The sequence below is a fragment of the Myxocyprinus asiaticus genome, chromosome 25 (assembly GCF_019703515.2).
Source record: "Myxocyprinus asiaticus isolate MX2 ecotype Aquarium Trade chromosome 25, UBuf_Myxa_2, whole genome shotgun sequence".
Lineage (NCBI taxonomy): Eukaryota > Metazoa > Chordata > Actinopteri > Cypriniformes > Catostomidae > Myxocyprinus > Myxocyprinus asiaticus.
The window spans coordinates 47,028,397-47,045,637 of NC_059368.1; the positions used below are offsets into that span (position 1 = coordinate 47,028,397).

Genomic DNA, 17,241 nt, shown 5'->3' on the forward strand with positions numbered 1-17,241 from the left:
TTTATAGTTCAGTGTTTATAGTTCAGATGTTGAAGATGAGTTTGCAGGTGGATTTGATGTGATGTAAATTAGTAGTATGTGATTGAAATCCTCCTCATGAATCTAGTGTTGATTGTGTTGACACTCCAGTACAGCAGGAGGCGCTATGAAGCTCTTTAGTCCGCCGTCGAACTCATTAAAGAAAGAAGAACTCACAGTTTGAACACTCAGCCGGTGCGTGTTTATAGTTCAGTGTTTATAGTTCAGATGTTGAAGATGAGTTTGCAGGTGGATCTGATGTGCTGTAAATCAGTAGGAACTGATCTGTCTATGCTGGATATTGATGATTTGATGACAGAAATCTCTCAGCTGAAGAAAGAGGTGGCGTTACTGGAGGCAAAGCTGAGGGAAAGAGAGGTTTGTACAGTTTCAACACACTGTGTCAGACATCTGTTCAATATATAAATCAGTGTGATTGTGTTGTGTTTGTCAGTTTTCAGATCAGAGATCCAGAGACACACAGGACTCAGAGCTCAGCCTCACTTTACTCTGTTATACTGATGCTCAGGAGAGTGTGTGTGACAGTAATCAGGGTGATCAAACCTCCACAGAGTCTCTGGCTTCTGTCTGTAATGCTGCTGGAGAACAGCAGATGCTCAGGATACCATTGAAGAAGCGTTCAGTGAAGATGATGGAGATGAGAAGAAAAACCACAGCAGAGAAACCCAATGATGTCAGTGATTTTGTTCCTTCAGGTATGTTTGTTTCTTCAGTGTTTGAAAAACCCCTAACCCTAAAATGACCAATATGACCAAATTTCTTTTTATGTTCATTAAAATGGACAGTAGTATTAATCTGGGTCTTGAAGGATTTGGGCTTCACTCCAACTCAGTTGTACAAAGAGGGAAACAAATGTCAGTTCCTTTTTCAATTCTCAAAATAACCATGAGTAATGGAAGACAAAGATAGTAAATATCAAAACCTTGTATTGTGTCTTTTTAGAGTTTCATTTTTATTCAAAACTGATTTTGGGCTACCACCACTGTTTTCATCTACATATGTTGTCAGAAACTCTTTTAGTTCCATTTTAATCAGTTCAATTTTCCATGCTCCTGTACACAAAGACTTGCATGACTTTTATCTCAAGATGGTGCCGAGTGTGGCTGCTGCGTTGCGAGCTCCGACACAACATAGTAGTGTTTTGTTTGTTTTGTTCACAATTCTTATGTTTTTTGTCTTGGATGTTGTCTGCCTTATTGTCTACGACAGACAAACACTTTTGGACATTGGTTTAGCAATTTCACACCGTAAACCGGACTTCAAATTCCTCAATGCCGACCCGCTGTTTACAAACACGCAAGCTGAGCCCTTTGTCTGGGCTGCCCGGCCGCGGAAACGCAAAAGGAAAAGGGGAAACAGAGCCGGCGTTCTCATCAGAGTAAGACGCCACGCAAATTGACCCCCGCTACCCAGTATTCTACTGGCAAATGTTCAGTCTCTGGATAACAAGCTCTGCGAGCTGAAAGCGCGGATCTCTTTCCAACGAGAGTCGAGGGACTGCTGCATTATCTGCCTTACGGAAACTTGGATGTCTGCTGAGATTCCAGACTCAGTCATTGAACCCACGGGGTTCTCCGTGCACCGAGCGGACAGAGCGAAAGACCTCTCCGGTAAAAGCAGAGGAGGTGGTGTATGTTTTATGATCAACAAATCCTGGTGTGATCAGAGGAACATACATTCTATCAAGTCTTTCTGCTCTCCTGATCTGGAATTTCTTATGCTTCTGTGTCGACCATTCTGGCTACCGAGGGAATTCACAGCGGTCATTATCACTGCTGTGTACATTCCCCCACAAGCCGACACAGACCGGGCACTCAAGGAACTGTATGGGATTATAAGCAAGCAGGAAACCGCGCACCCCTAAGGCTGCGTTCTTTGTGACCGGGGACTTTAATAAAGCCAGTTTAAAATCAGTCGCACCACAATGCCACCAGCACATTAGTTTCAACACACGAAGGGACCGGGTTTTGGACCATTGCTACTCTCCCTTCCGGGATGGCTACAAATCCCTCCCCCGCCCACCATTTGGCAAATCGGACCACTCTTCCATTCTGCTTCTGCCCGCTTGCAGGCAGAAACTGAAACAGGAAGCACCCACCCTCAGAACGATCCCCACATGCTTTAAAACAGCCACCATTGTGCCTGTTCCAAAGCAATCAAAAATAACTTGCTTAAATGACTGGCGTCCTGTTGCTCTGACCCCCATCATCAGCAAATGCTTTGAGAGACTAATCAGAGATTACATCTGCTCTGTGCTGCCTCTCTCTCTTGACCCGCTGCAGTTTGCTTACCACAACAACCGCTCCACTGATGATGCCATTGCATCTACAATACACACTGCTCTCTCCCACCTGGAAAAAAAGAACACTTATGTGAGAATGTTGTTTGTAGACTATAGCTCAGCATTCAACACCATAGTGCCCTCCAAGCTTTGTGAGAAACTCCGGGCTCTGGGCTTAAACAGCTCGCTGTGCAGCTGGATCCTGGACTTCCTGTCAAGCAGACGCCAGGTGGTTAGAATAGGCAGCAACATCTCCTCATCACTGACCCTCAACACTGGAGCCCCACAGGGCTGTGTTCTCAGCCCACTACTGTATTCCTTGTACACACATGACTGTGTGGCAACACATAGCTCCAATGCCATCATTAAGTTTGCTGATGACACGACGGTGGTAGGTCTGATCACTGACAATGATGAAACAGCTTACAGAGAGGAGGTGCACACTCTGACACACTGGTGTCAGGAGCACAACCTCTCCCTCAATGTCAGTAAGACAAAGGAGCTTGTGGTGGACTTCAGACGAAAAGAGAGAGAACACAGTCCCATCACCATCAATGGAGCACCAGTGGAGAGAGTCAGCAGCTTCAAGTTCCTGGGTGTCCACATCACTGAGGAACTCACATGGTCCATCCACCCTGAAGCTGTTGTGAAGAAGGCTCATCAGTGCCTCTTCTTCCTGAGACGGCTGAGGAAGTTTGGAATGAACCGCCACATCCTCACACGGTTCTACACCTGCACTGTAGAGAGCATCCTGACTGGCTGCATCTCCACCTGGTACGGCAATAGCACCACCCACAACCGCAAAGCACTGCAAAGGGTGGTGCGAACTGCCAGACACATCATCGGAGGTGAGCTTCCCTCCCTCCAGGAAATATATACAAGGCGGTGTGTGAAAAAAGCTCGGAGGATCATCAGATACTCCAGCCACCCGAGCCATGGGCTGTTCTCACTGCTACCATCAGGTAGGCGGTATCGCAGCATCAGGACCTGCACCAGCCGACTCCATGATAGCTTCTTCCCCCAAGCAATCAGACTTCTGAACTCTTGATCTCCCACGATCAAAATACATCAGCACTGCACTTTATTACTCTTACATCTCACACTGGACTGTCATAAATTATATTCTCTCTTAACAACTGACTATCAACCGACAGCCTGAATGTCAATACAGTACAACACTGTACATTCTACAGGTGTATCTCAATAAATTAGAATGTCATGGAAAAGTTCATTTATTTCAGTAATTCAACTCAAATTGTGAAACTCGTGTATTAAATAAATTCAGTGCACACAGACTGAAGTAGTTTAAGTCTTTGGTTCTTTTAATTGTGATGATTTTGGCTCACATTTAACAAAAACCCACCAATTCACTATCTCAAAAAATTAGAATATGGTGACATGCCAATCAGCTAATCAACTCAAAACACCTGCAAAGGTTTCCTGAGCCTTCAAAATGGTTTCTCAGTTTGGCTCACTAGGCTACACAATCATGGGGAAGACTGCTGATCTGACAGTTTTCCAGAAGACAATCATTGACACCCTTCACAAGGAGGGTAAGCCACAAACATTCATTGCCAAAGAAGCTGGCTGTTCACAGAGTGCTGTATCCAAGCATGTTAACAGAAAGTTGAGTGGAAGGAAAAAGTGTGGAAGAAAAAGATGCACAACCAACCGAGAGAACCGCAGCCTTACGATTGTCAAGCAAAATCGATTCAAGAAGTTGGGTGAACTTCACAAGGAATGGACTGAGGCTGGGGTCAAGGCATCAAGAGCCACCACACACAGACATGTCAAGGAATTTGGATACAGTTGTCGTATTCCTCTTGTTAAGCCACTCCTGAACCACAGACAACATCAGAGGCGTCTTACCTGGGCTAAGGAGAAGAAGAACTGGACTGTTGCCCAGTGGTCCAAAGTCCTCTTTTCAGATGAGAGCAAGTTTTGTATTTCATTTGGAAACCAAGGTCCTAGAGTCTGGAGGAAGGGTGGAGAAGCTCATAGCCCAAGTTGCTTGAAGTCCAGTGTTAAGTTTCCACAGTCTGTGATGATTTGGGGTGCAGTGTCATCTGCTGGTGTTGGTCCATTGTGTTTTTTGAAAACCAAAGTCACTGCACCCATTTACCAAGAAATTTTGGAGCACTTCATGCTTCCTTCTGCTGACCAGCTTTTTAAAGATGCTGATTTCATTTTCCAGCAGGATTTGGCACCTGCCCACACTGCCAAAAGCACCAAAAGTTGGTTAAATGACCATGGTGTTGGTGTGCTTGACTGGCCAGCACACTCACCAGACCTGAACCCCATAGAGAATCTATGGGGTATTGTCAAGAGGAAAATGAGAAACAAGAGACCAAAAAATGCAGATGAGCTGAAGGCCACTGTCAAAGAAACCTGGGCTTCCATACCACCTCAGCAGTGCCACAAACTGATCACCTCCATGCCACGCCGAATTGAGGCAGTAATTAAAGCAAAAGGAGCCCCTACCAAGTATTGAGTACATATACAATAAATGAACATACTTTCCAGAAGGCCAACAATTCACTAAAAATGTTTTTTTTATTGGTCTTATGATGTATTCTAATTTTTTGAGATAGTGAATTGGTGGGTTTTTGTTAAATGTGAGCCAAAATCATCACAATTAAAAGAACCAAAGACTTAAACTACTTCAGTCTGTGTGCACTGAATTTATTTAATACACGAGTTTCACAATTTGAGTTGAATTACTGAAATAAATGAACTTTTCCACGACATTCTAATTTATTGAGATGCACCTGTATATATACTATATATACTTTTTTATATATTTTTATTTTTTATTTTTATTGAATAATGTGTATCTATATAGTGCGTATTGTATACTGTACAGTGTATGTTATTATTTGTATATTGTTGTGTGTAATTATGTGTATATCAGATGTTTAAATTGTGTTGTGTTAATTTGATGGTATCATGTCTCATCACTGTCACGACTGCTATGTTGATCGGAACTGCACCCAAGAATTTCACACACCATTGCACTTGTGTATATGGCTGTGTGACAATAAAGTGATTTGATTTGATTTGATCTTGCTCTCTGAACACACAATTCTCCAATTCTCACTATTTCTTCCCTGTTTTAAATAGTATATATATAATATTATATTATTAGCATTTATATCTGAAGGTTGACTGGAGTTTTTCATGTGTCATACAAACGACAATGTGACCACTAGTTCTGGACTGTCAACAGAGCTGGAAAAAGAAAACGACATTTTAATTATTCACATAAATATTACCAAAACTTGAATTACAGCTCTGGAAAAAATTAAGAGACCACTGCAAATTATCAGTTTCTCTGGATTTACTATTTATAGGTTTGTGTTTGAGTAAAATGTTTTTTTATTTTTAATTCTATAAAGTACTTACAACATTTCTCCCAAATTCCAAATAAAAGTATTGTCATTTAGAGCATTTATTTGCAGAAAATGACAATGACACATCAAATGCATATAAACCAAACAGCACCATGTTATATTGTTTAGTCTAACAACATTGCATTCCATTTTAAACTAAAGCACATAGAATTATGAAATCAAAAGTTTTTTTTAGCCTTTTCACATTGTAAAATCTTAAGTAAAAAAGGAAAATGAGAAAAGAAACACTTCAATAGGCGATAGACTTCAAAATCCGTACTCAAGCTTCAAAAAATGGGCAATACCACATTGTTTTTCATAAACTACACCTGTATGTATGGTAGCAATTAGAGGTTGAGCGATACTGGATTTTGCCGATAGCAGTAACTAAGTTGCTCTATATTTAAGTATTTACTAAATTAAGCTTTTTATAGCCTATATATTTACAAGATTAAGCATTTTGTATATGTATACTAGAAGGGGAGAAAGGAGCAATTGTCAGCACTATCGGCATAGATTTAGCCAATAACCGATTCCAGTCGGCACCGATTAATCTGTAAAACTGATATATCAGACCTCTACTTTGTTTATACTGTTAATACAAAGAGGAACATGGGTTATTAAAAAAAAAAACCATCGGAATAGATTTAGCAGATAACCAGTAGTTCCAAAAAGCGACTATCAGCACCGATTAATTGGTAAAACTGATATATTTGTCTGCCTCTGATTTGTTTGTACTGTACAGTTGAAGTCAGAAGTTTACATACACTAAGGTCGAAGTCATTAAAACTAATTTTTTAACGACTCCACAGATTTCATATTAGCAAACTATAGTTTTGACAACTACTTTGTGCATGACATGAGTAATTTTTCCAACAATTGTTTACAGACAGATTGTTTCCCTTTTAATTGACTATATCACAATTCCAGTGGGTCAGAAGTTTACATACACTAAGTTAACTGTGCCTTTAAGCAGCTTCTGAAAATTCCAGAAAATGATGTCCAGTCTTTAGACAATTAGCCAATTAGCTTCTGATAGGAGGTTACTGAATTGGAGGTGTACCTGTGGATGTATTTTAAGGCCTACCTTCAAACTCAGTGCCTCTTTGCTTGACATCATGGGATAATCAAAAGAAATTGTGGACCTCCACAAGTCTGGTTCATCCTTGGGAGTAATTTCCAAATGCCTGAAGATACAGTGTTCATCTGTACAAACAATAGTACGCAAGTATAAACACCATGGGACCACGCAGCCATCATACCACTCAGGAAGGAGATGCATTCTGTCTCCTAGAGATGAACGTAGTTTGATGCAAAAGTGTAAATCAATCCCAGAACAACAGCAAAGGACCTTGTGAAGATGCTGGAGGAAACAGGTAGACATGTATCTATATCCACAGTAAAATGAGTCCTATATCGACATAACCTGAAAGGCTGCTCAGCAAGGAAGAAGCCACTGCTCCAAAACCACCATAAAAAAGCCAGACTACAGTTTGCAAGTGCACATGGGGACAAAGATCTTACTTTTTTGGAGAAATGTTCTCTGCTCTGGCTCTGATGAAACAAAAATTTAACTGTTTGGCCATAGTGACCATCGTTATGTTTGGAGGAAAAAGGGTGAGGCTTGCAAGCCGAAGAACACCATCCCAACCGTGAAGCATGGGAGTGGCAGCATCATGTTGTGGGGTGCACTTCACAAAATAGATGGCATCAAAATTATGTGGATATATTGAAGCAACATCTCAAGACATCAGCCAGGAAGTTAAAGCTCAGTCGCAAATGGGTCTTCCAAATGGACAATGACCCCAAGTATACCTCCAAAGTTGTGGCAAAATGGCTTAAGGACAACAAAGTCAAGGTATTGGAGTGGCAATCACAAAGCCCTGACCTCAATCTGATGGAAAATTTGTGGGCAGAACTGAAAAAGCGTGTGAGCAAGGAGACCTACAAACCTGACTCAGTTACTCCAGTTCTGTGTGGAGGAATGGGCCAAAATTCCATCAACTTATTGTGAGAAGCTTGTGGAAGGCTACCCGAAACGTTTGACCCAAGTTAAACAATTTAAAGGCAATGCTACCAAACACTAACAAGTGTGTGTAAACTTCTGACCCACTGGGAATGTGATGAAAGAAATAAAATCTGAAATCATTCTCTCTACTATTATTCTGAAATTTCACATTCTTAAAATAAAGTAGTGATCCTAACTGACCTAAAACAGGGAATGTTTTCTACTATTAAATGTCAGAAATTGTGAAAAACTGAGTTTATATGTATTTGGCTAAGGTGTATGTAAACTCCTGACTTCAGCTGTATATACAAAGAGGAACACGGAGGGAATTTAATAAAAACTATCGGAATAGATATTGCTGTTAACAGATAGTTCCAAAATGAACTATTGGCACCGATTAATACTTACAGAAGCAGTGATCGGCACAGAAATGAGATGTTTGTATTTGATGTCTTACAGAAATCATATTTCACTTTGTGATTCTTTTGAAAATCTTTCAAAATGTGGTATTAAGCAACAGAATTTGTAAGTCACTTTGGATAAAAGCATTTGCTAAATAAAAATAAACTGGAGTCACATTCACTAATTTGTGCTGCAGATGTTTCAGGCCTTATTTTGCTATTTTATGTAATATTAATGCAAGCGATGCATTTGAACATTTTGTTTTTTGAAAAGTTCAGATTCTAAGCTTTCAAATTATACCACATATGCTGACATGAACGCAGAGTTTAAGAAGTTATTTTAAATTTGATGAATATTCGAATTTTAATTTAACAGCCTTATTGTTGACAACTCAACCAAACTCTTATATTTGGTTGTACCTGAAAAATGCAGGTAGTTAATTTGTCTAGAATGTCTTTTTTATTTTTATTATTATTATTATAACCGATCTCAATCCAAACAGGACCTATTCTGATGCTGATATTATGCAGCATTTTGAGCATAACCAGTGATGTTATTGTTTTGTTCCATTTAGATGCAAACCGTGGTTCATCTTCAAATTGGGAAACGGCTTCTACATCAAAAGAGCTTCGGACAGCGTGTCTTCCCTGCATCACTCATGAGAAGACATTAAGCTCGCTGCGGCAATTAGTGAGATGTGAGAGAAAACCCACAGAACAGAAATTCTTCATATGCAGGATATGTGGGAGCAGCTTTTCTACCTCAAAAGAGAGGAAAGTTCATTCAGAAGTGCACAAAGTAAAGGAGTTCCACTGTGATCAATGCAGGAAGGTTTTCTTTGTCGAATCTCTTCTAAAAGCTCACATGAAGACACACCGTAATGAAAAGCCTTACCGCTGCAGTGAGTGTGACAAGTGTTTCAAAACTAAAGGAAATCTTGTTGTTCATAAGAGAACACACACGGGAGAAAAACCATTCAAGTGTCCTCACTGTGAGAGGAGATTCACCCATGGACCCCGTCTGAAGCAACATGTCCGTTTGCATACCAAGGACAAGCCATATCAATGCAGTAATTGTGGCAAAACCTTTACACAGCTGGATTCTTTAAAGTCACATCAAAATACACACTCTGAGGAGAAACCCCATCAGTGCTCACACTGTGATAAACGTTTCCGACAGAGATCTCATCTGATAGTCCATGAGAGAACACACTCTGGAGAGAAACCTTACGTCTGCACTCACTGTAAAAAGAGCTTTTCTGATCCACGTCATTTCCACGTTCATCAGAGAGTGCACACTGGAGAAAAACCTTATCATTGTACCATATGTGGGAGGAGTTTCAATCAATACGCAAACTTAATAAAGCACCAGAGAAGACATACAGGAGAAAGACCTTACATATGCACTCAATGCGACAAAACATTTGCTCGACCGGATGTCCTGAAAACCCATCAGAGAGTGCATACAGGAGAGAAACCTTATGGTTGCTCCACCTGCGGGGAGAGATTCGCTTATTTAGGACGTTTTCAGACTCATCTGAAGAAACATGCGAAAGAACAAACTGCCCTAGAATCATCATAGGTATACAATAAAATAAAATATGCAGTTGAGTGCAGCGGTTCATTTGAATTACAAATAGTAAAATATGCGCATGAAAGGATGCAGAGGTAGATTTATGTAACAGTGCTCTGCTCGTGTCACTCATGCAAAAAAAAAAAAAAAAAAAAACGTTTATACATTTCTCAAACTATCAAAACACGTATGGAAGCAAGTCAATGAAATAATTAGATAACTCTTACCTTACAGTATATCTGATGGCATTTTTCCTGCTGTCCTTCGATTTTATGATGCATCTGTCATAATATTATATTCTTGAGCTTGACTGCAAATTATTTTATTAAAAATATACTTTATCCATCAAGATGGACTTCCATCACTTGCTAATGTATTATGTATTAATTGCCAAGGTTAAAAATAAAAAATTAACTGCTAATAACAGTTTTAATAAGTTAAAGATGGAGTGTGTAATTTTAATCCAATACACTTTTTGTCAAATTCCGTGATGATCTCTTCGTTGTCCGCTAGCTGTCTGTTCTGTGTGTGCGCTGATAAAAAATTTGGTGTTTGTACACAGCCCTGGCTCTGTAAATGAGAAAATAAACAAAGTGGATCGGACTGATCCACACAACACTGTTGTGATCACACAGCATTGGCAATGCGCGTGCATGAATGTGGGGGCGGAGCTTCTGAAGGAGCACGGAAGGGAGGGGTGTGTTTGTTTGGCTGTTGAGCTCAAATATCAACAGTCTTTCTCAGGAATTGCTTACGTGAAAGGGCATGATGAGTCTGATGGGTGTTGGCAAAGGTTGTTTGAAAACATACTTTTTTTTGTAATTCCGTTAGGTGCCACTAGTAGCGCAGAAATTACACAGTCCTCCTTTAGTTCATTATATATATTAAAATAATGAACATGTCATGCTCAGGGAGTGTTACACTCATGCGGATCAGATAACAAGCGTTGACTGTTCAGACCAGTATCTGATATGGGCTACATTTAAAATGTAATGTGAACAACCTTACAAAAAATCCGATTAGAGCAGATTCAGCTGAGGTATGAACGTAGCCATAGTGTTTTCACGGCTCATCCGTCAGTTGGGGACAGTGTTGCATGAGATGAATGCTGTTGAATGCAGGGGGTCAGGAATTGTTTTATTAGGGTTTCACACTTGGGTCAATTGCTTGGACCGAACCCGAGTTCGTTTCATCCCCATCCCTCTGCTTCCACTGGTCTCTGTTCACATCATATTTGTTTGGGTCTGAACCACGGTCCGATTGCGTCATCAGCGTGTGTACAAGCGACAGCTATTTACCACAGTAACTAGGTAACAACTGAAGCACTTTCACGATTGCGTTCATATCAGCAGCGAACCGTACCCTAGACCACCTTTTCAAGCAGACTGGGGTGCGCACCCGAGTTTTGAAAACTGTTCACATTATCCAAACGAACCGAACTTTGGTGTCAGACGAACCCGGGGGTGCACTAAAAGTGCTAGTGTAAAAGCACACTTACTGTCACCCCTTGGCCCCTGCTGGTAGATGCCAAAATCAAAACATTTTGACAGCCAAAAATATTTTTCTCCATTGATGGCCGTTCAAAAGTAACCGACAAAATGTTTTTTTGTGTATGCAACACATAAATTATAAGTACTAACAAAGATACTGGTCTCCATGTTCTGTTTGCATCTGCAAAGCAACTGCCATGGAGATGAATGGGAATTCTAATGGATAGCTCTTTCCATGCATTATAAACAACCTTTAATGCAGGAAATCTAGTTGTGTTCATGAGAACAGGCCAATTATAGTGCTGTAATGTTAGAACTTGTTCTAATAAAAAGTGGTTGCATAACCAAAAAATAAATAATATGATGGCCTGGGTTTATAACGTTGTTAGACATGTGATTTAAATTTTTTTTTTTCTTGGCTGCACAGCGCTGTTCTCTGACAAAGAGACAATTATGTTGAAGTATCAGATACTTTTCTGAACATTTGTAATGTTATAATTTTTACTGCTTCATGAGCTAAAATTCTTTATACAGTCAATTTTTTCGAGTGATTGTCTCTGCTTTTTTTTGATAATCTTTTACTTAAATTGTAGGGGGGGCAGTTCACACTGCTGGAAAAATCTGATTTTTCCTCATCCGATTGTTTTTTTGAGTAACAGTCGCCTTTGCTATCATGTCCACATTTGTTGTCATGTTAACGCAGCAAACTTGCGTATATTCACCATACATGAGATTGTAGTGATGGATGTTTTACCATTGATTATGCTTTTCATGAGGGCAGTATCCAAATATGAACATTCTTCACAGACAGTGGCTTAAAATGGGAGAGGTGGCATATGCAATGTTTGTTGCTGCTGCCTGTTTTAGTGGGGACATCCTGTATTTTGGCCGAAATTACGACGTCCCATACGTGACGCCTTTTATCTTGGGGTCCTGTATTTTAACAGAGAGTGAAACATCCCGTATTGAAGGCTTTGTGTCCCGTATAAAATCATAAAAAGGTCATATGGTGAGACGTGTACCCGCGTCCTGTGATGAAATGCTCAAAATGCTCAAGTGTCCCGTATTTGCATGACCCCACCCCCACATGAAATCTGAGCTGACCGTTCAGACTGTGACGCATTAAGAAAAATCTGATTTTAATCTGATTCCAAACCACCTATGAATGTGGTTTGGATGAGGCTTGAAAAAATCAGATTTAAAGAGGCCCTATTATGCTTTGGGGGGTTTTACATTTCCTTTAGTGTGTAATATAGCTGTTTGTGCATGTAAAAGGTGTGCAGAGTTACAAAGCGCAAAGTCCACGCCAAAAGTAATTACTCTCTCCCACAGAAAACACTACTGCTGAAATGCCTGGTTTGCAGTCCAGCCATTTCTTATCATAGCTACGTCACTATGTAACACATTTCCATAATGCCTGCCTCATGCCCAAGAGCTGAAACTAGGTTTAGGTAAGGGGCGTTACATTTCCGACACATGCTCTAAGCGGTTGACCAGTCTCAACAGACTGGGCCAGCTGACCAATCAGAGCAGACTCGGCTTTTCGGAAAGAGGGGCTTTAAAGAGACAGGCGCTACAACAGAACGTTTCAGACAAAGGGTGAAAAGAGGTGCTACAGCAATGTACAGTATGAGAAAAAGAATGTGTTTTTTGAACATTAAAGCATGTAAACCTATTCTAGTAGACCTACAAAATAAAATTATGAACCTGTAAATGAGCATAATATGGGCTCTTTAATGTGTTTTTGTCCTGTTCAGACTACAAAAACCTAAATGGATTTGAGTGACAGCATCCAAAAAATCTGATTTTTTTTCTGCCTGTGTGAACGTAGCCTAATTGTTCTAACTTTGTATTATGATGAAACGGTTGTTGATTCGTCCTGTGTAATCAGTTTTTGGGGTTAGGGGATGTACTTCATATTACAACTTTGGCTTTTGTTAACATATTAAATATGAGTGAGCTCGCTGCCCTCATTTTGGCTTGTTGATGTATTGATTTTTAAAAAAAAATCTTTTTTTTATTATTATTATTATATGAGTAGATTACCACATTACCACAGTCCCAGACAGCACATGTACATTAACCCAGACTTTTTGGCTATTTATTTAATATGTGTGATTTTATGTGGAAGTCATTTCAACAATTTCCTCAAAAATATCAAAAGGACATTCAGCAAATGTCTTTGAGACATTATGATTTGGAATGTATGCAAGTCTCAGACAGCACACATCTCGGAGATGGCTGTTTGAGAGGATTTCATCTGAAAAACATTGCATTCCCTGATAGCGCACGTACATCACACAGACATAATTTTGGTGTGTGTGTTTACATCTGGAAGACATATTCACATTATTCGGTCAAATCTATTTGTCTGAACAAAAATAAATAAACAAACACTCTTTCACTGCTCTTCTGATTTACACGAAGAAATTAAAGAACAGCAAAACACTTGCTAGAACTCAATCTCCTGTTGTATTCTGGTGTGTTTATTGTTTAAAATGAATGTCTGATGCAATATCTTGTTTTTCAGACAAAGATCATTAAAGTAAAACTCACAGTAATTTAAGGTAATGTTTTATCTGTCGATTTAATCTTTTACTTATTTTTTTATTGCAATTCAAGAACAGTCACAATAAGGCAGTACATATTAACAAAGGTCTTAAAGAAATGGAGCACACACACAGTATTACATTAAAAAAATACAAGAATACAAAGAGAAACAGAAAATAAATAAATTATTATGCAGGGTCTTTTTGTAAATTAAGATCTAGAATAGAAAAATCTTCTGGCCATTTGTTTTTACATGATTCAGGGATTTACAAAAATTCTTTTTGAAGTGCATGTAACAGTGGTTTACATTTATGGCACTTGAATTTATGGACAGAGACTAAAAAAGTTTTATTACATTTTTAGCAGAACCTAACTGAAAAGCGTAACAAAGTGATTTTCAATTGTTCCGGGATGAAAATGTTTTTTTAAATGCTGGTAACCGGTTATAACCGGTTAATTTTGTTCCGATAATTTTTTTTAATTAAACTAAAGATCAAAGAGTTTATCACAGTATATTTCTGGAACTACATCACTTCATGTTGCCTGAAAAAATGAAACATGCTTTAATCCTGAAGAAAACTGCTGCATCACACATTTCTTTGTCTGATCATCTGTTGTGGATGTTGCATTCGCATTCTTTTTAACAACTAATTACTACATTTACTGTACATGCACGGCTAATCCAGATACAAGGAAAACATTATTAGAGGTAAAAATTTAATTATTGTTACAGATTTTATGCTGTCGGGTTTTGACTGAGAAGCAGACCTGTCAATAAAATTATACTTGACTGTTAATTAACTGCTTGTTATGATTTTTTATGCAGATAAAAATTAATTGCTTATTTTCGCTTATTTTGGGCTTGTTTTTCCAGACCATGTTGCTTGTTTCTCTTGTGAGATCTGGCAATGCTGCAATTGGTATTAATCCCAAACCTTATAGCGCAGAGTATTGTCATTACAAAAAAAGAATGTTACCGTTAGAACCGTTCTTTTATTTTGTTCTTACCGGTAACATTTTGGAAAGCAGGCTGCAGAACTTTTGAACCAGAATGAAAAAAATACAGTTTTTGCTCAGAACAAACCGAAATGAAGAACATTTATTTTTAGTCCCTGTTTATGAATATAAAACTTCCCTAAAATAAAGAAGGTATTTATTACAAACTGAGTACGACGATCTTCCACTATTAAACCAAATGTTATGTTGTTTCTAGTGAATGGAGTTAAACAAATAATTTTTTTTTTTAGCTAATAATACATGTCATGCCAGAAAGTGGAACTGTACAAACAATAGAAAAATAAGTGGTCTGTTGACTCTATTTCTGAATGACAAAAAATACAGTTATTATGATCAATGTTAAATCTATGCCTGAGAAGCTCTGCAGAAGGATAAATATCATTGAAAACTTTAAAGTGTATTTCCTTGGCTTTTGGTGGTACAGGAAAGGATAAATACATGGTTCTCAGTTTCCTTATGATGTCCTTTGAAAAGATCTTTGACACCCCATTCCTACTACATTGTCTTGTAAATGTATCAATTTGTTTGAAAATTTGTCAACTGTAAAATCACATCCATTTATTTTTTAAGATGGTAAATGAGGAACATCAGTCAAATGGTGCAATGAATTTCTAAGCATAAGGAAAACAGACTTTGGAATACACCTTAGAACTCTATCATATTGTTTATAATCACACTTCTACAGAACTCCTCATATTGCACAATTCCCATCTACATCCAAAAGGTGAACAAATGACCAAATACCTTTCTCCAACTCCAAAAAGTGACTTATTTCTAAACAAGATATTGCGATTTTTCCAAATTGGCGTATAATGTGGAGTGAAATAATGTTTGTACTGTAACTTCCAGATAACAGAACTTGTTGATGACAGCTGGATAATTTAAGTGGAAGTTTTTGTACAGTGAAGTCACAATGCAAGAGAAAATCAATACCTCCTACATTTTCTAAAAATCAAGAAAAGATTTCAACCAGTTTATCTTTAAGGTTCCATTAATACAATCAAAGGCAATGGCCTGTAGACCCCCCCCTCTTCATATTAAACATCTTTTTTAATATAATGAACTTTCCTTTTCCAAATATAATAAAAATCATCTGGTTAATTGTCTTTATTGCCATGTCCGAAAATGGAAGGTAACATGCAAGGCCAATGCATCTAGATAAAAGACTCCACTTTAGTAAGCAGTATTCGACCAAAAACTGAGATATCTCTTTGCAGCCATCTGTCCAATCTGGCCTTGCAATCATCTACCCTGCAAAAAAATATACATTTCTTAATTTAGCTCCAAATCTTTGGAAATAGTTATCCCTAGATATTTAACTCTAGATTTAAAAGGCGTACCACAAGATGGCAGTAATGTAAAGCCATTAATTCACATTTAGCCAAATTGAGGCATAATCCAGAAGCTTTAGAAAAGTATTTATAATCTGTAGAGATTTTGGTATCTGATCAACATTATTCAAAAATAGATTTGTGTCATCTGGCAGTTGACTTATTACAGCAGAGTTACCAAAAACATCTAATTGCTCAATATAAGACATCTTTATGGCAATGGAAGGCATTTCTACCACCAACAGGAATAGCAGTGGTGAGACAGGGCACCCTTGTTTAATTCTACACTTTATATTAAAACAGAGAAGTGCCTTCTTTTAAAGAAATGGAACAGCTAGTATTTTGATAAAACAAATGAATTATGTCCATAAATTGTTCACCAAAGCCATAAAGCTCCAAAGTGCGGAAAATAAAAGGGTGTTCAACTGTGTCAAATGCTTTATAAAAGTCAAGCAAGAACATAAAACCGCCATCCTTTATCCTGTCTCTGTAATCAATTAAATCTTGAACCAAGCCTATATTGTTGTGAATAGATCTCCCTCTCATAAACCCTGATTGTGTTTCACTAAACCTGAGGCAGTCCTTTTTTAGATGATTAGAATAAATATGCTTAAACAATTTGTAATCATTATTTAAGTATAATAGGGTGCAGGTTGTCTAGTAATTTATTATCCATGCCTGGTTTGTGAATAAGGATTATAACCCCTTGTTTCATAGCGTGAGAGTGAAAAATGTCCTGTTATTTCTGTCAAAGCATTAAATAAAGGAATACTTATGAAATCCCATAACAATCTGTAAAAAACAGTTGTTAGTCCATCAGAACCAGGCGATTTTTCAAGGGATAAACACTGCATAGCTTGATCCAGTTCCTGTTCAGAAATCTTTGCATCACATATTTCTTTAAATTCCTCATTTACAGTGCATCCGGAAAGTATTCACAGCGCTTCACTTTTTCCACATTTTGTTATGTTACAGCCTTATTCAAAAATTGATTACATTCATTATTTTCCTCAAAATTCTACAAACAATACCCCATAATGACAACGCGAAAGAAGTTTGTTTGAAATCACTTGCATGCATGCACTTGCCAGAACTTGCATGCATTGTTCCTATTTTCTACAATTAGAGTTTGAAGACAAGGAGCGCTTTTATTTCAGTTGTA

The 17,241-nt window shown here is 38.3% G+C and overlaps 1 protein-coding gene across 1 annotated transcript; it reads left to right on the forward strand.

Annotated features, from left to right (window-relative positions):
• LOC127416160 (zinc finger protein 501-like) lies at positions 1 to 10,133 on the forward strand. The gene is made up of 3 exons (XM_051655343.1): positions 1 to 396; positions 473 to 734; positions 8,694 to 10,133. Exons 1-3 carry the CDS (start codon positions 247 to 249, stop codon positions 9,698 to 9,700), a joined length of 1,419 nt encoding a protein of 472 aa, XP_051511303.1. The 5' UTR covers positions 1 to 246; the 3' UTR covers positions 9,701 to 10,133.
• Positions 10,134 to 17,241: the final 7,108 nt, after the last annotated feature.

Bases quoted from the DNA above. Each gene is read 5' to 3' on its own strand.
- LOC127416160 (XM_051655343.1), top strand. From the start codon at position 247: ATGTTGAAGATGAGTTTGCAGGTGGATCTGATGTGCTGTAAATCAGTA. The intron at 397-472 runs GTTTGTACAGTT...TGTGTTTGTCAG, and splicing joins CAAAGCTGAGGGAAAGAGAG to TTTTCAGATCAGAGATCCAG. The intron at 735-8,693 runs GTATGTTTGTTT...TGTTCCATTTAG, and splicing joins CAGTGATTTTGTTCCTTCAG to ATGCAAACCGTGGTTCATCT.